At 42.3% G+C, this 25,200-nt stretch overlaps 1 protein-coding gene across 1 annotated transcript in view; it reads left to right on the forward strand.

Annotated features, from left to right (window-relative positions):
• Positions 1-25,200, forward strand: part of PDZD2 (PDZ domain containing 2) — a 114,710-nt gene that overhangs the window by 34,714 nt on the left and 54,796 nt on the right. The window contains 2 exon segments of the mRNA XM_032213899.1: positions 22,688-22,808; positions 24,999-25,144. Of these exon segments, the coding sequence (XP_032069790.1) occupies positions 22,688-22,808; positions 24,999-25,144 (267 nt within the window).

Consider the following 25,200-nt stretch of genomic DNA (forward strand, 5'->3'; position numbering starts at 1 on the left):
TAAAGTCACACCTTGGGGGTGATTGGCCCCTCCCATAGGAAACAAAAGAGAAACGAATGGGGAGTGGGCTTTTACAGGAAACAGTTCGTTCATTCGGTCGTTTCAAGAGTGGAAAGTTCTGTTTGTGATTATAAGAGACTCTGTGTCAAGTTTTGCTTTGCCCTGTGTTTGGAAACTAGTTCTTTGGCAGGGCTCCAAACAAGATAAGGTGGGTGTGGATAAACATTCCTCTGAAAGACTGTTTGCTAAACCTTGCTGACTGTGAATGAAAGGAATTCACAGTAGTGTAAGTAAAAGATGTTTTGTCGGGACCAAGACTTTGCTTCTTGCTTTCTAAGGAAGCCTGGGTCAGAACATGGTTGTCCCAAAGGTGCTTTTCCAAAAGAAAACTGGACTTTCTTGTTTTTTTTTTCCCTTGAAAATGTTTCATTTCTCATCCAAGAACTGAAGAAGCTTCTTGGATGAGAAGTGAAACGTTTTCATAGAAAAAAAACCAAGAAAGTCCAGTTGCTTTTTGGAAAAAGCACCTTTGGGACTTTAAGTATGAACTTTCACATATTCACGCTCTACATGGGGCAGCCCTTGAAGAGCATTCGGAGACTTCAGCTCGTCCAGAATGCAGCTGCATGAGCGATTGTGGGTGCACCTCGGTACACCCACGTTACACCTATCCTCCGCGAGCTGCACTGGTTACCGATTGTTCTCCGGATACGCTTCAAGGTGCTAGTCGTCACTTATAAAGCCCTTCATGGTATTGGACCTGGGTACTTGAGAGACCGCCTGCTGCCAATTACCTCCCAAAGACCCATTAGATCACACAGGGTTGGCCTCCTCCGGGTTCCGTCTACCAGCCAATGCCACCTGGCTACCACCCGGGGGAGGGCCTTCTCTGTGGCAGCGCCGGCCCTTTGGAACGAACTCCCCGCAGAGATTCGGACCCTCACCTCTCTCCAGGCCTTCTGAAAAGCTGTTAAAACCTGGCTGTGTCGGCAGGCCTGGGGTTGATGAGTTCCCTTCCCCTCTCGATTGTGTGTCTGTTGGTTATTTTAAATGCTTGTATTTGTAGTTTTTGTGTTTCCCTTCCCCTCTTGGGTTTGTGAGCCGCCTGAGTCCCGCTGGGAATAGGGCGGCATATAAATAAAACGAAACCTAAAACGAAACCATATTGGGATATGCCCTGCCCAACTCAGCTTTATATAGCTAAAAATCTCACTTGGGTTGGTCTCCAAAACAAAACGTTGAAAATGGTTAGTTTTTGGCTATCATTACAAACCAGGTCTGTAGGCTAAACTGGGAAATTGAAAAAATCCTCTGGAAGAAGGCAGTGACAAATCACTTTTGTAAAGTTGCCAACAAAGCAAGATAGATGTCTCCGTGACATCGTAAGGAGGAGTCAACTTCTATTGAAAAGATACTTTTCTTTACAAGTCAATTCCACTCAAAATTCTTTTTTTTTAAAGAGCAGGCAAATTTTATTTATGTACATGTACACCTTCTTGGAGGTATGTATTTTGTCTGCATGTATAGAGCATTGTATCAGAAAATTGAAATAAGTTTGCATATGAATTTAGGAAATGTGAATGATGTAAGCTTGCTTAAAATTGCAAGTCAAATGACATTTATCACTTCCCTGGAATACTATTTGAACAAATATTGATTAATAAGTTGGTCATTTCTTTTAGCAGTTCCACCACAAAACCGCGGTCGACTAAAGCGCGCTCGACGAAACCGCGTACCTGACGTCATCACAGCGCGACGAAAAAAGCACGCTGTGAGCGGTAAAGCTGAAATTAATATGTAAACGTAAACCTAACCCCCCGAAACCTAACCCTAAACCTAACCCTTAACCTAACCCTAAACCTAACCCTTAACCTAACCCTAAACCTAACACTAACCCTTAACCTAACCCTAAACCTAACCCTAATGCTTAACCTAACCCTAAACCTAACCCTAACCCTTAACCTAACCCTAACCCTTAACCTAACCCTAACCCTAACCCTAAACCTAACCATTACCTTAACGTGAATCGGCTTGCTTTAAAAGCGCTTTTTAAAGCGCCCTTTTTTCTCCGCGGTCGTATTTGTCGCGCTGCTAATGACGTCAGGTACGCACTTTAATCGGGCACGCTTTAGTGGACCGCGGTTTTGTCGTGCCACGCTTTAGCAATTGCAGCTACTTTAGAGGTATAGCCGAGAATCATATTTTGCTTTCTTGAGAAAGACTATCATTGCAATTTACTAAAAAAAAAAAAATCAGACATAATGTTCTTTGCTAAATAAACCATGATGGCTTATTAGATCAAGATTGTCTATGCTCTTGTTCTTTTATAAAGCATAATGAAAAATGGCCAGCATCAACCACAGTTCTCCCTCAAGAAGAAACTGGCTTAATTTGACTAGAAGAGGAAGGGAGCAGATAAGCACAATTCCATTTCAGTCCACTTAGACCAACATTTATTGACTTTCAGTGATTGGACTTCAGTGTGTCACTGAGGCTTACTTTCATATTTAATATTTCATCTTAGCCAAATTCCCAATGAACTCCTTGTGACCTTTTTAGAAGATATTGTACATTGTATAAATAAGTCAGGTTTCTTTCCTAGTTTCTTCTTACCTCATTCTTCATGCAATATATTGATTCGAGATCTGCTCTTGATGGCTGTTTTAGTGATTTATTTATCAATTACCATCTGGAGCTTTTCAGTTTGAGATAAATATTATAGAAACTCCTGTTCCAAAGAATTAAACTGGACCTAGGAAGATATGGAAGCTCCCACATCAGTGGTGGTTTATGACCGGTACGCCCCGGTACAGATGTACCAGTACCTGCCTGGAGCACCAGATACTGTTCCGGTAAGGTGCTCAGGAGGACCGGCCCGCGGTGCCTCTGCCAGTGAACACAGAGCTCAGGAGGGCCGTGCATATGCCCCCCTCCCAGCAGGGGTGGGTTGCTGCTGGCATTACTGCCAGTTCGGTGCACAAAATTTTTTGAGTACGCATGCTCTGCACTCATGCACCTAAAAAGGTCTGTGCATGCACACAATGTTAGAAAAGGGAAAAAAATTAAATTTTGCAATGAAGATTGTTCTGCACATGTGCAGAACCAAAAATCAAGATGGTGCCACTGCTGATAGAACCAGTTCAGGGGCGTGGCAGGCTGAGTTACTGTCTACTCGACCGAACCGGTAGGAACACAATGCTGCCTCTCAGGCTCCATTTTTAGCTGCAATGCCTCCCCCCCCCCCCCAGGTCTGTTTTCACTGGCAGAGGGGGGCAGGAGGCTGTCGCAGCTGAAAATGGAGCTCTGGAGCCCGTTTTCGCTGGCAGAGCGCTCGGGCCACCCTAGACGCCCCCGATGTGAGTGACGTCAATGCCATGCCCACCCTGGCCACACTCACCCCACTCCCTGAGGTCAAACACAACCCTGATGCGGCCCTCAATGAAGTCGAGTTTGTATACCTCTGTACTAGGCAGATGATGTAGGTGCTTCATCATTGGAGGTTTTTAAGAATAGACTGAACAGCCCCAAGTCTAAAATGATATAGGGTCTCCTTTTTAAACACGTGGTTGGACTAGAGGACCTCCAAGGTCTCTTGCAGCTCTATTCTGATTCAAGCACATTCTGTAACAAAATAGAACAAAAAAGCTCCAAAAAGTGTTGGCAGCTATTAGGATTTTAAACCTTGGTCAGCTACTGCGGTATTGGCAATGTTGAGACGGGGGATTAGTGGTTTCACCCTGTAAGACAACTCCCTTCACATTTTGTGTAGAAATGAGACTGCCCAGGGAGACAGATCAATCCACAGGGGCTTACAGGAATCACTCTGTTAGTTCAGAGAATGAGGTACAATAGAGCAAGCACATATTTGAAAGCACAAATTGGATCTAACTGTCTAATTGAATCAGAATCTGAAAGGCAAGTCTATAATTACAATAAAATATTAAAGTCCAAGCATTAAAATTTTATAATTGAGTAATTGAATAGATTTATGCCCAGCTAAGGGGTAGCAGCACCTGCTTATTCTTTGCTACTTCCAGAAAATAGGTCACTTATGATGCAGTAGATTTACTTGTACATATGCAGAATCACATGGCAGCGAGATGACAAGCAGCATATGACTTTGATAAACAAATACCTAAATAAATAAAGACATGTTAAGACAATACAGGTTGTCCTCGACTTATGACCATAATTGAGCCCAAAATTTCTGTTGTGAAGTGAGACATTTGGTTTTTGCCCCATTTTATGACCTTTCTTGCCACCATTGTTCAGTGAATCCCTGCAGTTGATAAATTAGTAACCTGGTTGTTAAATGAATCAGGCTTCCCCATTGACTCTGCTTGTCAAAAGGTTGCAAAAGGTGATCACATGACCCTGGGACACTGCAGCTGTCATAAATATGAACCAGTTGCCAAGCATCTGAATTTTGATCACGGGGAATACTGCAAAGTTCATAATTGTGAAAAATGACCATAAGTCACTTTTTTCAGCGCTGTGGTAACTTTGGACCCTAAATGAACTGTTGTAAATTGAAGACTACTTGCACTTGTATTTGAAGAACATACTTAACACATTCAGCTGCATTCAGACAACACACTAACATTGGCAAGGGTTAAGGTGGGTCAAAGTAAGGTTCTACATTTAGGCAAGAAAAACGAAATGCACAGTACAGTATAGTTGGTACCTTGCTCAATAGTAGCAACCGTGAGAGGGATCTTGGAATCCTAGTGGACAACCATTTAAATATGAACCAGCAGTGTGCAGCAGCTGCCAAAAAAGCCAACACAGTTCTAGGCTGCATAAACAGAGGGATAGAATCAAGATCACGTGAAGGGTTAATACCACTTTACAATGCCTGTATAATGCCTTGGTAAGGCCACACTTGGAATGATGATTAGGGGACTGGAGGCTAAAACATATGAGGAACGGTTGCAGGGTATGTCTAGTTTAAGGAAAAGAAGGATGGGGGGAGACATGATAGCTGTGTTCCAATATCTCAGGGGCTGCTACAAAGAAGAGGGAGTCAAGCTTTCTCCAAGGCACCTGAGGGTAGAACAAGAAGCAGTGGGTGGAAACTAATCAAGGAGAGAAGCAACTTAGAACTGAGGAGAAATTTACTGACAGTGAGAACAATCTGGTTGTTAGCACTCTTTGTGAAGAAGGAAGGAAGGAAGGAAGGAAGGAAGGAAGGAAGGAAGGAAGGAAGGAAGATAGAGTTACTAGATGTCTGCAAGGAATATAAATCCTTCCATTCTCCATCATTCAGTCAGAACTGAAGGAGCTTCTTGGAGGAGAAGTGAAATGTCTTCAAGGAAAAACAAGAAAGTCCAGTTGCTTTTTGAAAAAGCACCTTTGGGAATAACACAAAACATGGCAATATTGAGTCCAGATTTTCCCCATTTTTTTATTTCAGGAGAGTGATTTAAATAAGCAAGACATTTGCCAATTTATTGTAGATTATTCATAACACTATCTCCACCATTAGGCAACAAATTTTGGATGCCTTTAAAAATCAATAAATCTTAACTTATTAATGTGATATGTATTATATTTTTAAGTAACAGTTGCTTGTGGGATTTTCTAATTTGGCTCTTCTGGACAAGCCTGGCTCCGTGCCTTGAGGTTTTCTTACCTTCCACCTAACCCTAACCCTCCAGTTAATACAACTTTGCAAATAATAAAGCCATATTTTCAAAACGAATCATATGAATAATCAATCTTGAGACTCAGATCTCCTCATGGAAAGGTCTGATCACAAAATGATAGTGGGAAAACCACATTTTCCTTCCATGTGGAATTGCAAAAATATAATATAATGTTACTGCAGGTGTTGAAAATCCTAAGATATACATGTGTCATTTAACACTGTTTTAAAATAGCAACCATTCATTCATACAAAAGGCAAGGAATTTTGCTGTGTATTTTATATTCTATAGGAATCAGTTGTATTATCATAACTCTCCCCAGGATTCTACTTTTCACTGAATGGATTGCGTTTTTCAAAATTATTTCTTTCTGACTTCCTACCTTCTGATACAGTTGCCACTGTAAAGATACATGTACGGTATGGAATTAATTATGTGAAGTAACGCGTAGGGCAAACTTTTAGCAAGTAAGATTGTGTTGTGGCCCACCAGCAGCCAGCAGAGCTGGCAGCAGATTCGGACAGTGAGGAGGTTGGGGAGGAACATGGGCCAGTCCTGGAGTCTGGGGAAGGCTGGGCTGTATGTCGGAGGCAGAGATGGGGCCAGGGCCATCTGACAGTTATCAGCTGCCTTTGGAGTCAGACATCAGTGAGGCAGACAAACAGCTGGAGCCTGTTCCCAGTGTGCCCATGCACCGAGTTGCCAGACAAAGGGAACAGCTAAGAAATCAGGGTCGACTTGGGAGCAAGGCCACAGGTGGACCAGTGAATTGCCTTAATAAAAGAGGGAATAAGAGGGAATAAAAGAGGAACGAAAGGGGAGGGGTGTTTGCAGGAGACAATTAATTCATTCCTGCATTCTTGCCAAGTATTGTGGCATCTGAAAGATATCGGCCTGGCCAATATCTCCAAGCCTGATAAAGATTGGTAATTGTGTACTATCTTGAAAGACTGTGGGCTGGGACTTTGTTGGATATTTTATTATATTCTGTCTCACCCTTGTCCTTGAGCGCTAGAATCAGTCTGTCCATCTCTGTGCATGTTAGTATATTATTTATTATTTCTTGTTCTGAGAGACCCTCTTTGGTCTTGCAGACATTTTATTACCCAACTAGGTAACATCACCAGTACTAGATGGGTAATGAAACGTCTGCTAGAAAACAACCAAGCTCAGAGAGCACCAAGGAACTCACATGTCCAACCATGAGCTACAAATATTTTCTACTATTAGTAAAACATATATTCTTCAAGTCAGCCTTGACTCCCGGACAAATTCATGCAGTTTTCCTGGCAACGTTTTCAGAAACAGTTTGCTATTTACTTCTTCCAGGGCTGAAGGACAATGAGTGGACCAAGATCACCCGGATGGCTTCATGTCTAAGGCAAGACAAGAACTGACACTTTCTCAGTATCTAGCCCAATGTCTTTAGCAACAACCCCAGATTAGCTGTCATAAATAATATAAGTAACTAATAATCAACAATCCATAGAAAAAGTAATGTATAATAATAGGGAATACAATAATTAACAGCTGAGATTAAAGCAACTCTGGCAGGAAAAATGGTCCTTGTTTGGACAGGAAAATATGGGAACCTTTTATTCCTAAGCCTGCTAAAGATTTTTTTTAAAAGTGTCAGGAAGTGAGTTAACTATTCAATCATCAAAAGTCCCTTGTAATTTGAATAGGTGGAAATGCTAAAAAAGCACACCAAAACTTTGAAAGCCCTTCTTAAAAGCAATTAGAGGCTACTTGACTCCTTCATTTCCCCAGTGTATCATGTACAATACAGCAATGAAAAATGAAGTATGCAAGAGAGTTGGCTTTCAGGATACCTATTTTACTTATTAATCAGCAGTGGGGGGGGGAAAGTGGCTGTATTTCTTCCCAGGCAAGAGATGAGCAATGTTGTGTGTCCAAGGGCCCACCCAACAGGGTCTCTACAGCTGTAATGACTTCTCTCTAAAAAAAAGGCAGGATGAAAATGTTTGTTTTCTCCTGTTGGATTTAGCAAGGCTGCTAAAGCCTGTTCCCTATATATGCCATATTTATCTTTTGCATTCTCTGGGACCCAACAGAGAAAGTAGCAGATTTCTTCCCAGGTTAAATAAGTTTCAAATTACTGAGATTTTTAATTGAGATTCTTAAATACCCTTCCAAAATGTTTTGTTTTGGATTGCCCTAATCACGAGAGATATTTAGAAATAGCTTTTGGCCACCACAATGTAGAAAAGATGTGGAGACTCTAGAAAGAATGCAGAGAAGAGCAACAAAGATGATTAGGGGACCGAGGGCTAAAACGTATGAAGAACGGTGGCAGGAATTGGGTATGTCTAGTTTAATGAACTCACTAGAGAAGTTCGTAATATTGGGAATGATTGAGAGCAAAAGAAGGAGGGGGAAGACAGAGAATGAGGTGGCTGGATGGAGTCACTGAAGCAGTCGGCTGTGAGCTTAAATGGACTCCGGGGGATGGTAGAGGACAGGAAGCCCTGGAGGAACCTTGTCCATGGGGTAACGATGGGTCAACATGGCTTTACAGATTACAACAACAGTTTAATGAAAAGAACGACAAGGGGCGGCATGATAGCAGTATTCCAGTATTTGAGGGGCTGCCACAAAGAAGAGGGGGTCAACTTATTTTCCAAAGCACCAGAAGGCAAGAAAAGAAAGAATGAATGGAAACTAATCAAGGGCAGAAGCAACTGAGAACTAAGAAATTTCCAGACAGAACAATTAGTCAGCCGAATGGCTTGCTCTCAGAAGTTGTGGGTGCTCCAACACTGGAGGTTTTTAAGAAGAGATTGGACAACCATTTGTCTGAAATGGTATAGGGTTTTCTGCTTGAACAGGGGTTTGGACTAGAAGACCTCCAAGGTCCCTTTCAACTCTGTTATTCTGTAAATGCAGCTCTCTTCCAGTTCCTAAACTAAGGTGACCAGACGTCCCGCTTTTGGCGGGACACACCCGCTTTCCAATGCATTTTCCCGCGTCCCGCCTGCCTTTTTAAAAGGCACGCTTTTTTTGGCGCTCGCAGCTCCCGCCCATCAGCTGCTAGCTTGCTGGGCTGGCTCATCGTTCTGTTCTCTATCCTACCAGATGAGCCAGCCCAGCAAGCTAGCAGCTGATGGGCGGGAGCGGCGAGTGCCAAAAAAAGCGTGCTTTTAGCCTTTTACCTCCTACAAATTTAAGCCAGCCCAGCCTGCTGCTCACTGATTGGATTGGCCTGGACTCCAGCCAATCAGTGAGCTGGCTGGGATGGGAAATTTTCAGCACGCCTGCGCGAGTCTCCATTTCCTTTCGCCAAAAGACGAAAGAGGTTGCAGCTGCGCTGACTGGTGAGTAATCTAATTCTAATCGAATTTTCCGCTCGCCGCGGCAGGAGAAGAGGGTGGGGGCAGCTGCAGCCGCCCGCAGAGAAGTTCCTCTCGCTTCTGGGGCTCCCGCCGCCCGGCAGAAGCCCCTGAAGCACGTGGAAGTTCTCTGCGGGCGGCTGCAGCTGCCCCCACGCTCTCGGAGGCGGCGATCCCATTCACGAAGAGGCAGGAGGAGAGGTGGGGAACGCGGAGTCCGTTCGTGAATCAAAATGGATCGCCACGGCAGGAGGAGAGGTTGGGGCGCTGCCAGCCGCCCGCAGACAATTTCCTCTCGCTTCCGGGGGTCCCGCCGCCCGGCAGAATCCCCTGAAGCGCGTGGAGGTTATCTGCGGGCGGCATCCGTTCGTGATTGGAATCGATCGCCGGGGCTTCTGCCGGGTGGCGGGATCGCAGCCTCTCGCTTCCGGGGGTCCCGCCGCCCGGCAGAAGCCCCTGAACCGCGTGGAGGTTATCTGCGGGCGGCATCCGTTCGTGATTGGGATCAATCGCCGGGGCTTCTGCCGGGCGGCGGGATCGCAGCCTCTCGCTTCCGGGGCTTTCTCTCGCTTCCAGGGGTCCCGCTGCCCGGCAGAAGCCCCTGAACCGCGTGGAGGTTATCTGCGGGCGGCGTCCGTTCGTGATTGGAATCGATCGCCGGGGCTTCTGCCGGGCGGCGGGATCGCAGCCTCTCGCTTCTGGGGCTTTCTCTCGCTTCCGGGGGTCCCGCTGCCCGGCAGAAGCCCCTGAACCGCGTGGAAGTTATCTGCGGGCGGCGTCCGTTCGTGATTGGGATCGATCGCCGGGGCTTCTGCCGGGCGGCGGGATCGCAGCCTCTCGCTTCCGGGGCTTTCTCTCGCTTCCGGGGGTCCCGCTGCCCGGTGGAAGCCCCTGAACCGCGTGGAAGTTATCTGCGGGCGGCGTCTGTTCATGATTGGGATCAATCGCCGGGGCTTCTGCCGGGCGGCGGGATCGCAGCCTCTCGCTTCCGGGGGTCCCGCCGCCCGGCAGAAGCCCCTGAAGCGCGTGGAGGTTATCTGCGGGCGGCGTCCGTTCGTGATTGGAATCGATCACCGCCCCCGAGAGGGTATACAGAACACTATTTACCTAAATGTGCATATATACAGTTTAGTATTTTAGCATTTATTTTTGAAAAAAATCAAACTCCTAAATCATGGTGTATAGCTTATTGCTCCTATCTTGGACATATTTTTTCTGATCAAACATTTGTGTTTACTGGGGTGGTGCATAAAGCTGAAAAGAGTTATTGTTTGTAATTTTTCTACATTATTTTGCTGTGAAAGAAGAGTTTTCTTCTTGGGGATAGATATTGATGGAGATTTCTTGTGCCATTAGGAATTGTTGCAAAGAAAAGATAAAGAATCTTATGGTGTGATATTGGTGAATTTTTTTAAAAAAATAGTCTGTGTTGTCTTTCTGTCCCAAATAGTTAAATATAATTTCATTATGAACATCTGCAGGGCTTATGGGATTCCCATAATATGGGAGAGTCATGCCTTTCTAGATCATATTTGCCCATTTGTGGTTTTCTGTCTCATCTGTGAAATTCACAACCTTTTATTTGTTATGTTCTGAATTTTTCTCTTTTTAGAAAGTGATAAGAAATCTACCTGCAATTTAATCTTGACCAGGCATCCTGACTTTTAAGAAGTCACTGACATGCCAGTTTTAAAATTGTTTTTTTTCTTGATAGTTAAGGTCAAAAATTTAAACTTGCTGTAACAACTTTGAGCAGGGTGTGAGATTGTTGATGTCCATTTTACTGTCTTTCAATAACTTCTGTATAATGTTCCAATCAAGCCTCAAATTAAGATGTTACCAACTAGAAAGCCCTACCTTTGTCATGAATGGGATTACTAGCAGGGCCTCCCCAGAAGATATTTAAAGCTCTGGTAAGATAGCTTTGAGGGGGGTGGTCTTTAAATATTTGGACTTTAAGCTGATTTTGGAAAATCTGTAAATTTGAAAGCACAAAAAATGCTATTGGCTTGTTTCCAGATGAGTCATTTACTGTAAGGAGTATAGGCTCAATGTATTTTAAAATAATATTTTATTTATTGTGCATATGATTTTTTTAAATAGTGGTATTCTGTGTTGATTCTTTTTTTAAATTGTCTTAGACTATTTAAAAAAAGATTCTATCCAAAATAAATTGAAACAAGCCATTTTAAAAATTTCTATGCACAATACTTTGAAATGGACTCAGGAGTCATGATTGACACTGAGTGAATTTGCACTTTTAATAATCAGGAAGATACAATGGCATTGAAAAAAGTGACTGATGACCATTTTTCACACTTAGCGACCATTTTCACACTTAGCGACCGTTGTGGCATCCTCATGGTCACGTGATCAAAATTTTGTTTGGCAACAGATTCGTATTTATGCTGGTTTCAGTGTCCTGGGGTGACCTTTTGACAAAAAAAAATTTTTTTAATAAAGCCCCCCCCCCCCCCGGGTCAAGGGCGTCCCTCTTTTCCAATCTGAAAATCTGGTCACCTTATCCTAAACTGGTGTTTCTCAATTTCAGCAACTTTAAGATATGTGGGCTTCAACGTCCAGAATTCCCCAGCCAGAATGATTAAGAGACACTGTACTAAATCTTCTCCAACAACTGATTTTATAAAATTTGCACAAATTATTATCTAGCCATCTGATAGCCCCAAAGATAGCTACTTGTGAAACTTGGCTATAGGGACGAATTGGGACTGCAGCTTTTGTAACAACCTCCCTGCCGTGCAGTCATTTTCTACTTGAGCTTCTTGACTTCCTAGCCAGATTGGGAGTGGAAATTCCTATACTTATGGTCCTGGAGAATTTCAATCTGCCTTTTAATTGGACTGGGGTAGCTTGGGAATTAACAATCATCATGCTAACCTGATTTAGGTTATTGATAGCCTAACTCATACATTGGATCTTTTTTTTAATGCTGGGCATGATCTGGAGTTGGAAGACATTGTCATCTGTCCGTTACAGCCCGCTAGCTTTGGAGTATTGATGATTGATGGACTGGGTGTGATTCCATAGATCGCTAGACCGGAACTATTGATCTAGCATTCACCTATAAATGAACCTGGTGATGCTTTTTACTTTTTCTTCACTGCTCAAATGGGTATCTTATATTTTTGATTCATGCATTTATAAACAAACAAACAAATAAATAAGACAAGACAAGCAGACATACAATTGTTCTTTTCAGGAAAATTCTATAACTCCCTTTTAAGTCATCCCAGTAGTTATTCCAATATGATTTTAGAGTAAATTCTTTGGGCTAAAATGCAGCTCTCCACTCTGAATCTCTGAACATTCTGCTTCTTTGGGTAACTTCAGAGTTTAATATCGCTGGAAGAGAATTTAAAAAAAAAATCCTTATCTATGTTCTATGCATTAGATATAATATGATACATATCTATCATATTGTTCAGTAACCATATTTTCCTTTTTTGAAAAGGACAGTCCATTTCCAAAAACTGTCTTTACATTTACTTAATTTAATTACTTAAATTTTTTTTGGCTTCTCTCTTGTTCAATTTTTCAGAGTTATACTCATAAACAATTATATTTTTATTCCTATGGACCTCTTTCAGATTTTCCCCTTTTTCAGGTTTGCCCTTTTATTTCCCCCCTCCCCAAAAATATTATAACTACACGGCAGAGGTGGGTTCCTACCAGTTCACACCTATACGGTAGAACCGGTTCATCAAATCTACCGATCCGGTTAGAAGAGGTTCCACCAGTGGACCCGGAAAGCAGGCCACACCTACAGAAGAGGTTCCAAAATTTTTTGAAACCCACCACTGGTCCTTGGATATGATTATTCTACACTATCATGTTCATATTTATAAAACTCAGTGCCTCTGTGAAAGGTAAGGATGACTACTGCGTTTGTGATGCAATCAGAACATTGCGTGTGTTGAAGTTGTTTTAACGCAAACCAAAGATGCCTTTTAAAAAACAAGTTTACATCATATTCTTATGCATGCCAGTGCTGTGAGTGAGGTAATTTAAGGTGGTTCTGACAAGTGTCGTCGGCATCTTCATATCCGGTCACATGGGTGGCAAGCCACTCCCATCCGGTCACATGGGTGGCAAGCCACTCCCACAAAGGAGGCCACACCCACAGAGTAGGTTCGAAAAAGTTTTGAAACCCACCACTGCTACACGGGTAGTCTTTTTGTTTTCTTTAAGCTGAGGAAGCCCAATATTTCATTTCACAAGGAAAAATAGGGAAACTCCGATTCATAGTTTCATTCCTCCCCTTACGTAACAGAAATCCTGAAGAGATGCAGAGTAGCACTCAGCTACCATAGCAAATGCCTTCTGAATCTCTCAGAGACAGTGAACTGTGTGCGTGGGGTGGGTGGGTGTCTCTTTGTGTGTTTGTGTATGTGTTTGTGTGATGAGTTGAGATCAGTAGTGGGGTTCAGCCAGTTTGCACCTCTTTGGAAGAACTGATTATTAACTTTCTGAGCAGTTTGGCAAACTGGTTGTTGGAAGAATTCATTAGGGCAGAGAACCGGTTGTTAAATCACTTGAATCCCACCACTGGTTGAGATGTATATGAAGTTATTGTAGGTACCAGGCTAAACCTTTTGAGCTTCTTTCTTGCTTGTTGTGAGCAAAAAATGTGCTTGAAAAAGTTGTCTCTTGAGAAAAATCAGCCAGGTTTTCTGAATTCTTTAAAATCCTGTTTTTAATTAGCAATATGCAATCAGACCTGAACAAGCATAATTTCCTGGAGAGACAGTTACCTCCTATGGCACGGTTACTGTCTTGGCAGATGGGCAATTTGTGAAAAGGCTTCGGTCACTGATGGCTAGGGGAATTTTTTTTTAAAAAAACATGCATTTTCAGTGGACTGTGGCAGCCAAAGATTACAAACTGGGGCCCATGAGAAACTCGTATAAGCTTAATGGGTAGGATTTCTGTTTATTTTCAGAGCAGAATGATATCTGGGGTTTGGGGGAAGTAAAAAAGCTGCAGTGTATACAACACACAGTACATTTTTGGCATAAGTGGGGAAATCAAGAAAGCTTTCTTTTTGAGACTTTGCTGTTTTTCTCCTAGCAAAACTGTTTGGTTCTTTGTGTGCATTTCCCCTCCTTTATAGTACTCTGAAATGAGCAAGTAATACATAATAGTTAAAAGATAATAATATAATCATGTGTCTTTTGTTAACACCACTATTGTTAATTGCATGTTTAAGTTACACTCCAGACCATCCAAAATATAATTTTGTCAGCAAATCTCACCTCTACCTCTTACGATGAGTTTGCGTTGTTTTCCCCTATAAGACAAGTTTCTGAATATATTTTAAGATATCTATGAGTTGATTTCCTAGGGTCTTTAAAAATAAATAAATAGAAACAAAGAAAATTTGGTTTGAGATACAAATGCTGCATAAGGAAGCCTTTACATCCAGAGCTACTAATTGGCCGTCTTCCCACAACATACTTAACTGGGTCAGTTGAGGATTAGCGTGCCATGGGAATGCCAGAAAGGGTTAATGGTCAATTAACTCCTGGGGGTTTAAATTTAACCCGAAACAGATCCTGTCATATAGAAAGTTACACTTGCTCTCTCCCCATTGAATTGAATTGAATGATGGAACACTTAAACTCAACCCATTATTATTATTCGCAACAACAGCAGCCAGTTGTTTCGCCGGATTTGGCATTGATTGCTAGTCGGGCCCCACCCAGGGGCCTAGGACATTGTAACGTATTTTTGTAATATGCGTGCAGATCCAAGCAGTGCAGCTTTTTGCATTTGACTGATGGTGATTTTGTCATTTTTTAACTGTTTTAAATGTAATTCCAGTGCTTTTGGAATAGCACCTAGTATGCCAATTACCACTGGAATTACCACTGCTGGTTTGTGCCATAATTGTTGAATTTTGATTTTTAAGTCCTGATATTTTGTGATTTTTTTCGTGTTCTTTCTCGTCAACCCTGCTATCACCTGGTATTGCGATGTCTATGATTGTACCCTTATTTTTCTCAACCAGTGTGATGTCTGGTGTATTATGCACCAGTATTTTGTCCGTTTGTATGCGAAAATCCCACAAGATCTTGACCATCTGATTTTGGGTGACTTTTTCAGGCTTATGTTCCCACCAGTTTGTTGCTGTTTTAATATTATAATTTTTGCACAAATTCCAATGGATCGTTTGTGCTACTTACTGAATTGTGCCGCAATTTATAATCAGTCTGCACGATTTTTTTTACAGCAGCTGAGTATGTGATCGACAGTTTCATCAGCTTCTTTGCAAAGTCTGCATTTGGCATCATCAGAGGATTTTTCGATTTTGGCCTTAATGGCATTTGTGCGGATAGCTTGTTCTTGCGCAGCCAGGATTAGTGACTCTGTTTCTTTCTTTAATGTACCTGCTGTTGACCATAACCAAGTTTTTTCACTGTCCACTTTATCTTTTATTTTTTCCAGAAATCGGCCATGCAGTGCTTTGTTCTGCCAACTCTCCATTCTTGATTTTATCACATCTTTTCTGTATTCTTGTTTCGTCTGTTGGACCTTCAATAGATTTTTGTTCTTTACTTCGATTAATAGATGTTCTTGACTTTCTTTTAAATAATCAGCCAGTGCATGTTTTTCTTCTTCAACTATTTGCTTCACTTGTAATAATCCTCTGCCACCTCATTTTCGGGGCAGGTACAGTCTATCAGTATCACCAGGTGGATGTAAACTGTAGTGCATTGTCATTAGTTTCCTGGTTTTTCGGTCCAAAATATCCAAATCAGCTTGTGTCCAGTTAACTATACCAGCTGTGTATCTTATAACTGGTATTGCCCAGGTATTTATGGCCTTGATTGTATTTCCATCATTCAATTTAGATTTCAAAATTTTCCTAACTCTGTTGGTGTACTCTCCCCTGACAATAGTTTTTACTTCTCCATGCTTGATGTTATCCAACTGCAGAATGCCTAAATATTTATAGGCTTCATTTTTGTTGCATTTAATTAGTTGGCCACTGGGCATTTCAATTCCCTCACATGTAGTGATTTTGCCTCTTTTTATGGATACAGTGGCACATTTTTCCATGCCAACCTGCATTGCAATATCGGTGCTGAATACTCGGACTGTGTTTGTCAGTGATTGGATTTCTATTTCTGACTTTCCATAGAGTTTCAAATCATCCATATATAATAAATGAGAAATGTTTTCAGCATCTTTGGCTGTTTGGTAGCCTAATTTCATTTTTTTTAAGATTACTGATAGTGGGATCATTGCGATGATGAAGAGAAGAGGTGAAAGTGAATCACCCTGGAAAATTCCGCGCTTGATATTAACCATTCCATAGTTCCGTTACTACTACTACTACTACTACTACTACTACTACTACTACTACTACTACTACTATTACATATTTAGACTTCCAAGAAAAAGATCTGAAGAAAAAAAGTTAAAAAGTTAAATAATAATAAATAATAATAATTATTAAATAAGAAATAAGAACCTGAACATTCTGCAGGATGATTGGCTCACCTGGCTAGGCTGTTTCAACCACTGCTTACCTAGCCAATAACCCGGATGTTCCAGGTATACAGTTAGACCCATGAGATCTTAGGCCAGTGATGGCAAACATTTAGAGCTTGGCGGGTCAAAAATTAGAAAAATGCCTAAGTTGACTCTGCTGTGTCACACATACCACTTGTCCTCAACAAAAGAGAAATACTTCTCTATCTCTCTCCCTCCGTTTTAGACCAAGTTGAACAGCAGCAATCGGTGGCAATGCCAGGGGTGGGCTAGGCCTCCACCTAACAGAATAACTGTTAGAAGGGACTCTAGAATACTTCCCATTGCTCAAGCAAATGATCAGACAAATGGTTGTCTAACCCCTTCTTAAAAATATTCAGTGAAGGCAAGCTTTTCCACTGATTAATTGTCTTGTCAGGAAATTTTTCCTTAGTTTTAGGTTACTTCTCTCCTTGATTAGTTTCTGTCCATTGCTTCTTGTCCTGCCCTCAGGTGCTTTGGGGCATAGGTTGACCCCCCTCATGTTTGTTGGAGGCTTTCAAATATTGGAACACTCCTATCATATCACCCCTAGTCCTTCTTTTCATTAGACTAAAAGGAAAAGGTTCCCCTTGCACATATGTGCTAGTCATTCCTGACTCTAGGGGGCAGTGTTTATGAAACCATCATAAATACGAATCTGTTGCCAAACATCAAAATTTTGATCATGTGACCATGAGGATGCTGCAACGGTCGCTAAGTGTGAAAATGGTCGCTAAGTGTGAAAAATGGTTATCAGTCACTTTTTCAATGCCATTGTAACTTTGGTCACTATACCACCTTCTGGCCACAGTTCTTAAGTGAATAACTGCAGCTGATAAGTTAGTAACATAAGTGAATCTGGTTTCCCCATTTGACTTTGTCTTTGGAATGAACTTTGGAATGAACTCCCCGCAGAGATTCGGACCCTCACCTCTCTCCAGGCCTTCCGAAAAGCCATTAAACCTCGCTGTGTTGGCAGGCCTGGGGTCGATGAGTTCCCTTCTCCTCTTGAATCGTGTGGCTGTTGGTTGCTTTTAAATGCCTTGTATTTTTGTAGTTTTTGTGTTTTCCCTTCCCCTCCTTGAGTTTGTGCACCGCCCTGAGTCCCGCCGGGAATAGGGCGGCATATAAATAAAATGAAACTCAAACTCAAACTCAAAAGGTGATTACATGACCCTAGGACACTGAAACCATCATAAATACGAATCTGTTGCCAAACATCAAAATTTTGATCGCGTGACCATGAGGATGCTGCAACGGTCGCTAAGTGTGAAAATGGTCGCTAAGTGTGAAAAATGGTCATCAGTCACTTTTTTCAATGCCATTGTAACTTTGGTCACTAAGCCCGTTATACCACCTTTCTTGCCACAGTTCTTAAGTTAATAACTGCGGCTGGTATTTTGTATTTTGGATAGAATCTTTTTTTAAATAGCCTAAGACAATTTAAAAAAAGAATCCACACAGAATAAATTGAAGTAAAACATTTCAAACTATTCTTTCTATGCACAATATATTTCAAAGTATTGTGCATAGAATTTTTAAACATGGTTTCACTTCAATTTATTTTGGATAGAATCTTTTTTTAAATAGTCTAAGACAATTTAAAAAAAGAATCCACACAGAATTTTAAAAAATCCTATGCACAATAAATAAAATATTATTTTAAAATACATAAAAAAATAAAAGAAAAAAACCAGCTCACTTACCAGCAGGCTTGCACTCCAAGTAAACCCAGAATGATGTAGATGTTAATACAAAGAACTGAGCAAATTGAAATGGTGAAATTAGTCAGGGAAATATTTTTCAAAGAAACTTTGCCACCATTTTTCGCACATGAGCAGACCTCCAACCTCCGTGCCCCTCCCCTCCGGAAAATCCAGTAACACTCGCGACCTCTCTAGCCATTTCCCAGAGCTCTGTGTTACTTGGTCATTTTTCTTATAAAATGAGGTAAAAGGGGCGCGGGGGGTCCGTTTTGTTGCTTTAACGTTTTAATATCTTCAATGAAAGTACTGAGACAGAGAGAGGGATTAGACAGGGTGTCTTTTGTCTTGCCCCGGTTAGGATTTCTTAAGCAAATCCACTGGGCTTTCAACATGAAGCCAGAAAATCGGGACTTTTTTAAAACGGCCCAGGACACGGGACAAATTGTTATAAAGCACGACCGTCCCGCTGAAATCAGGACGTCTGGTCACCTTACCAAAACTGGATGCAATATTCCAAGTGTGGCCTTACCAAGCCATTATAAAGTGGTATTAACACTTCAGGTGATCTTGATTCTCTGCCTCTGTTTATGCAGCCTAGAACTGTATTGGCTTTTTTGGTAGCTGCTGCACACTGCTGGATCATAGTTAAATGGTTGTCCACTAGGATTCCAAGATCCCTCTCACAGAGTGCAGTTTTAGTGCAGTTGTAAATTCGGACTGTCACTAAATGAACTGTTGCAAGTCAAGGACTACCTATATGTTCTTATCAGGCAGTAGGAAAAATGGCACTTATTTTAAATCATCCCCCCCCAATATTTCTAATATTATTCTGGTCCATGTAGTTCAGTTAGAGAGTAATTAATATATCAGTTATGATTTGGCCTACTTTCTTATTTCTCCAAGGCAAACCAGGGTCTTCTAAATCCCTGAAAAACGTAATATGAATTTTTGTTAAAGCGTACTTTATGAATGCATTCTTTCCACCAATTTTCCCTGACATATTTGAGAAAACCTTCCCCCATTTTCCATGTGTGGTTTTTTTTAAACTGGCAAATTGCATTAACAAAATCAGGAAAATATCGATTTCAAAGGGCAACTGTGTTTCAGTTTACGCATTGAATCAAGATGTATATATTAAATCAAATGGCATTTAAAGAGGAGCTGAATGAGTTTTTCCACATCTGTGCTGTCCACACTGTATTGTTCTCAAAGTAGATTCTTTCAAAATTAGCTTTCTAAGCATTTCTCCATAACTGGACTGCCAACATCTGGGCAACTATTACATGGTAACAAAAATTTAACCTTTTGGTGGTTGTCTGGATTTTGCAGCCTTAAATATGGTGGTCCTATTGTTGCAGAAGGCAAGTGTTCATTGGGGGCAGTGTCCAAAGTGATTGGGGCCACCCATCACCCCTACTTTTTTATTCTCTTCTCTTCCCTTCCCTTCCTTTCCCACCCCCCTCTCTTTTTTTAAGAGTCTCCTCCCCCCCCCAGAAATTGTTTAGGAAGTTAATCATTTGCTGAAGTATTTTGAAATTATGAAGCTTTAGACTACTAAGCTTTAGACTATTAAGGGATGCAGTGGCTCAGTGGCTAAGACCCTGACTTTTCAATCAGAAAAGTCAGCAGTGCAGCAGTTTGAATCCCTAGTGCTGCGTAACGGAGTGAGCTCCCGTTACTTGTCCCAGCTTCTGCCAAACTAGCAGTTCGAAAACATGTAAAAAATGAAAGTAGACAAATAGGAACCACTTTTGATGGGAAGGTAACAGCGTTCCGTACGCCTTCGATGTTTAGTCATGCCGGCCACATGACCATGGAGACTTCTTCGGACAGCGCTGGCTTTTGGGCTTTGGAACAGAGATGAGCACCGCCCCCTAGAGTCGGGAACAACTAACACATATGTGCAAGGGGAACCTTTACCTTTAGACTACTAAGTTATGGTCACTATATAGCTTCTCAACAGGTTTTCTTCCTTTGCCCCCAAATGCTAGTTTGGTGTAATAGTTAAAGCTCCAGACTAGAAACTAGGAGACCATGAGTTCTAGTGCCATCTTAGGCACAAAGCCAGCTGGGTAATCTTTGGCCAGTCATTCTTTCTCAGTCCTAAGAAAGAGACAAGGACACTTCAGAAAATCTTGCTAAAACATCTGCAAGTAAGTAGAAGTCAACAGTGACTCAAAGGGACGCATGCACACACAAAAGCCAGAACTATCAGAAATGGAAAGTCTAAATGCTTGTATGTAAGGGATGTATTTTGCCACTGACCCAGGGGTGGGATTCAGCCAGTTCGGGTCAACTGGATGCTAATTTTAGATCTACCAACTACCAAACCGGTAGTTGAAAGGACTGGCTGGTCAAGCCCATCCCACTCCGCCCTTCCCAGGAAACTCCATGCACCCCGTTTTGGGTGACAGGTAAGTGCAGGGTTGCATGGAGGCTCTGGGAGGGCAAAAAATGGGTCTCCCGGAAGTTCCGGAAGTCCTGAAATGGGCTCGTTTCCAGCCTCCGGAGGGTCTCTGGAGTCTTGGAGAGGCCATTTTTGCCCTCCTGGAGGCTTGAAGAAAGCCTCTGGAGCCTGGGGAGGGCGAAAACAACCCCCTCCCCTCTGTAGTGCAGGAGGCCGAGTAGGCCACGCCCACCATGGCCATGCCTACCCAGCAACCGGGCAGAGAATTGGTTGCTAAAAATTTTCAGTCCCACCCCTGCACTGATCCCATAACCCTTCATATCATACGTGCCTTGTTCCTGCAATGTTATCACCCCTTTCTGGGAATAGGAGTGATTTCAATTAGAAAATTGTCATATATTTGAGAGCAGGGAAACATTTACCTTCTCCAGTGCCCTATTCCAAGATCTGGTTCTTTATTCCGAAGAAAAAAAAAGCTTCCTAATGTATAGAGTATATTTTATTTGTTGCCGTAAGCTCTCCACTGTAATCTGTCCATTATTATTTGAAGCTGCAGATCACCTTCTAATACCAGACTTGATGTTCTCTACCAAGTAATTTATTCTAAAAGGAAATGCAAAATTCTTTCTTCTCTCTGAAAAACCGAAATTATACCTTTTCACCTTATATTGCGGGATCCATTTTTCATCTCAGGATCCTTTCGGCAAATGGAATAAAAGGAACATTAAAAAAAAGTATGCTTTCAGCAAGCTATTGGAACCAACAACCAGTTACCTACCCCTGGCCTCCATTTCCTAGAAGTGTCATCTAGTGTGCTGCAGAAAGAAAATTAAGTCCTTGGGGTGGGAATGAAATCAAGGTTTAGCAATGAATGGAAGTCCAGGGGTATGTTGGGGAGAGAGCCACATCCAATGCCATTTACCTTGATTTTATTCATTCAGCTTTAATCTGTGATGTTGAAAACAGCTTACAAATAAGCATGTGTTGTGGTCCATCAGCGGCCAGTGGAGCTGGCAGCAGAGTCAGACAGTGAGGAGGTTGGGGAGGAACATGGGCCAGTCCTGGAGGCTGGGGAAGGCTCGGACGAGGGCTCTGGGTCAGAGGCAGAGATGCGGCCCAGGCTGTCTGGCAGTTGTCAACTGTCTTCGGAGCTAGACAGCAGTGAGGCAGAGGAACAGCTGGAGCCTGTTCCCAGTGTGTGCATGCGCAGAGCTGCCAAAAGAAAAGAACAGCTAAGAAATAAGGGTTGACTTGGGAGTAAAGCCACAGGTGGACAGTGAATGGCCCATATGAAATAAAAGAGGAGTGAAAGGGGAGTGGGCTTTTGGAGGAAACAATTCGTTTACTCGTTCGCTTGCTCGTTCGTTTCAGGAGTGTGAAGATCTGTCCGTGAATCTCAGACTCTGTGCCAAGTCTTTCCTTGCACAGCACCTCTTTTGGAAAATATTTACATGGCAGCTTTCCAAGCTAGATAAGGCCTATGGTCATAAATTCACCTTTGAGAGACTGTTTACCAGGCCTTTGCTGAATGTGAATGAGAGGAATTCACATTTGTTTAATAAAAGGGGTTTTGTTGGCACCAGGAATCTGCTTCGTGATTTTTGGGGAAGCCTAGGTCAGAACAGCATCAATATGACTGTGTGCAGCTAAGAAATAAAAATCCTCTTCCAAACCACCTTGTTAAAACAGACAGATAGAAAACAAACAAACAGGAAAGTTATGCAGTAACATAATTATCTAAGTTTTGGGGGGAAATGGATCTTTCCTTGCATTGATGTTCTCACTATGAAGTTTTCCCATCTGAGAAAATCAGAAGCAGTTGATTTCAGTTGATTCTGGTGTCCTAAAATCTAGGACAAGGAGAAAAAAATCTGGTGCGTTTTTCCTGGTTACAAATACCAGTGCAAATAAGCTGCAAGAATTCTGCTTGAGATCCTCATTTATCGCTTCCTTGGGATAATGCATAATGGAGCTATGGCAAGGATGACATTTGAAAAGGTAGCTGGGCTTTTTAAAAAAATATCCCTTCTCCTCCTCCTTCAGATGACACACCTGACCAATGCGGACAGGTCTTCAGATCCTGCAGAAGAAGAGAGCTCCAAAGAGAACTGTCAGAGCCCAACTCATGGAGGTGGTATTTTGAAGTACAGGAGCCGATCTCAAGGTATAGTTACTTTTTTTTATTGGATGAAGAAGGATGGGAAGATTTAGAAGATCGTTGAGGTCAGGTTTGATAGCGTACTGAGAAAAGAGTATAAGTTCAGAGGAAGAATAAAGAAAAACTATCCATGAGAAATACTTCTGCTGGAGTTCTTTAAAGTGTGTGGTACTTAGACAGAGGTGGGTTTCAAAAATGTTAGCAACGGATTCTCTGCCCGGTTGCTGGGTGGGTGTGGTCATGATGGTTGTGGCCTAGTCATCCTTCTGCGCCACGGCGCGGGGGGATTTTTCACCCTCCCCGAGCCTCCGCGTGGGCCTTGCACTTACTTGGCATCCAAAACGGGCCACGTGGAGACTCCTGGGAGGAGAGGGGTGGGCGGGACCAGCCAGGAGTGGGATTTGGGGGTTCGCCAAACCACGCAGAATGTTTGCTAGAGGATCGCCCAAACTTTGGCAAACCCGGAGCAGCCCACCCCTGTACTTAGAGATAAATCATACTGAGCTAGATAGATATATCATTTCATTTCCAATAGAAGACCAAGTTCCTCTACACCAGAGGTCCCCAACACCCAGTCTGTGGTATTTATGAAAGCAGCGCACTTGTGCACAAAGCCATTCTCTTTTCCTCTCCTCCACTAGTATGCCGAGCCGTAAAAGTGGGAAGACCCCTGCTCTACACTTCCCTCTGAAATTAGATTTTTAAAGTTAAAAGTAGTCCTGGATCAGAAGACTTACATTTTTCCTTGTTGCTACTATGTTCCTCGCCGAGCCATATTTCCATCTCCTTTAGTTATTTGAGGTTATTGATGGTCTCTGGATTTGCGATCTTTAACCGTTAGAGGAATGTATCTCAAATAAGATTTTAATAAAATGATAATGAGAAGGATCAAAGCCTTTAAAAAGATGAAACACAAGGATAATTATGGAAGCTGTCTAAAAAGAACCACCAGGAGGGGGTGGGGTGGGGAAACCACCTTACTGGTCTTCTATGTGAGGACAGAGAAACCCATCAATGGTGGTAGCTCTCAAAGACTTACCAGGTGAACCTCTTCAAAGGAGATCCACCACAATTTTATGACTGTGATTAAGAAAGGCTGTGAGCTTCATACTGTCCTCCGGTTGGCAGCCGGATTTAGAATTGGATTATTGGTGCTGATAGAAGGGCAATGAGGTGGCTGGATGGAGGCACTGAAACAGTCGGCATGAACTTAAATGGGCTCCGTGGGATGGTAGAGGACAGGAAGCAGTGGTGAAAGCTAATTTTTTTTGCCACTGGTTCTGTGGGTGTGGCTTGGTGAGGGGGGTGTCATGTGACCAGGTGGGCGTGGCCAAACATTTTCCACTTTATAAAGCATTTTTTTGCTACCGGTTTGGGTGTATAGGTTGAGGGGAAATGCTTTAAAAAGTGAAATAAAGAGTATCCGATGATCGCATGGCTCATAGCTTATCCACACAATCGTCAGAAGCTTCTCCCCCCTCCCCATGCTTTTTAAAGCATTTTTTTCTCGCCTATTTGCCCGAACTAGCCGGAAAAAAAATGCTTTAAAAAGCGGGGAAAAAGCTTCCAATGATCGTGCGACGCTTGGAAGCTTTTTTTTTTTTTTTTACTACCGGTTCGCAGAACCAATGACAATCGTCCCTACTGGTTCAGCCGAACCGGGAGGATTTCACTCCTGACAGGAAGGCCTGGAAGAACGTTGTCCATGGGGTCGAACACAACTTCACAACTAACAACAACAACAGAGGTGCACAGGATGGAAAGCATGAGAAAAAGTAATTCACAAAGTTTCTCACTGTCTATCCTTCGAGGGTTTTAAAAATATGAACCTTTCGCTTGATTTGATAGCATGCATAAACTATTTTTCTTTCCTTCTTACCTGGAACTCAGATACAAAATCTCTCTTTTTTTTTAAATCCCTGAAAAGCGCTGCTTGTTTGTGATTAAATAAGCATTTGGATTTTTTAAAAAGTGTCTTCTGTCATTTCTTTAATAAATAACCTCATCCCATATATCCACATGCATGCACATGCAGACACACACAAAGATAAAATTTATTGCAGTTGTTTAGATGTTTTAAGAAATGCATCCATCCATCATTTCTCGATGGACATTCTAAATTCCATTAGAACTGACAATCTTAAAAGAGCCTTTGATGTATGTATAATAAATTGTATCTCTGGGGTTATTCTTTAGGGGCGGCAACGCGTTTAGAGTCTGTGGGAGAGGATGATGAGTTGACGGTGGAAAATGGAGACCTGAATTATGAAATACCAATGAAATATTCCCGGGGAGGCAGAAAGCATTCCTTGCCACAGCATTTGGACACAGGAAGCAGACAGGTGAGAAAGGCGGGGTGGTGGTGGTGGAAACAAATATACGGCATCATTTGAGATAT

The sequence above is a fragment of the Thamnophis elegans genome, chromosome 3, assembly GCF_009769535.1.
Source record: "Thamnophis elegans isolate rThaEle1 chromosome 3, rThaEle1.pri, whole genome shotgun sequence".
Classification (NCBI taxonomy): Eukaryota; Metazoa; Chordata; class Lepidosauria; order Squamata; family Colubridae; genus Thamnophis; species Thamnophis elegans.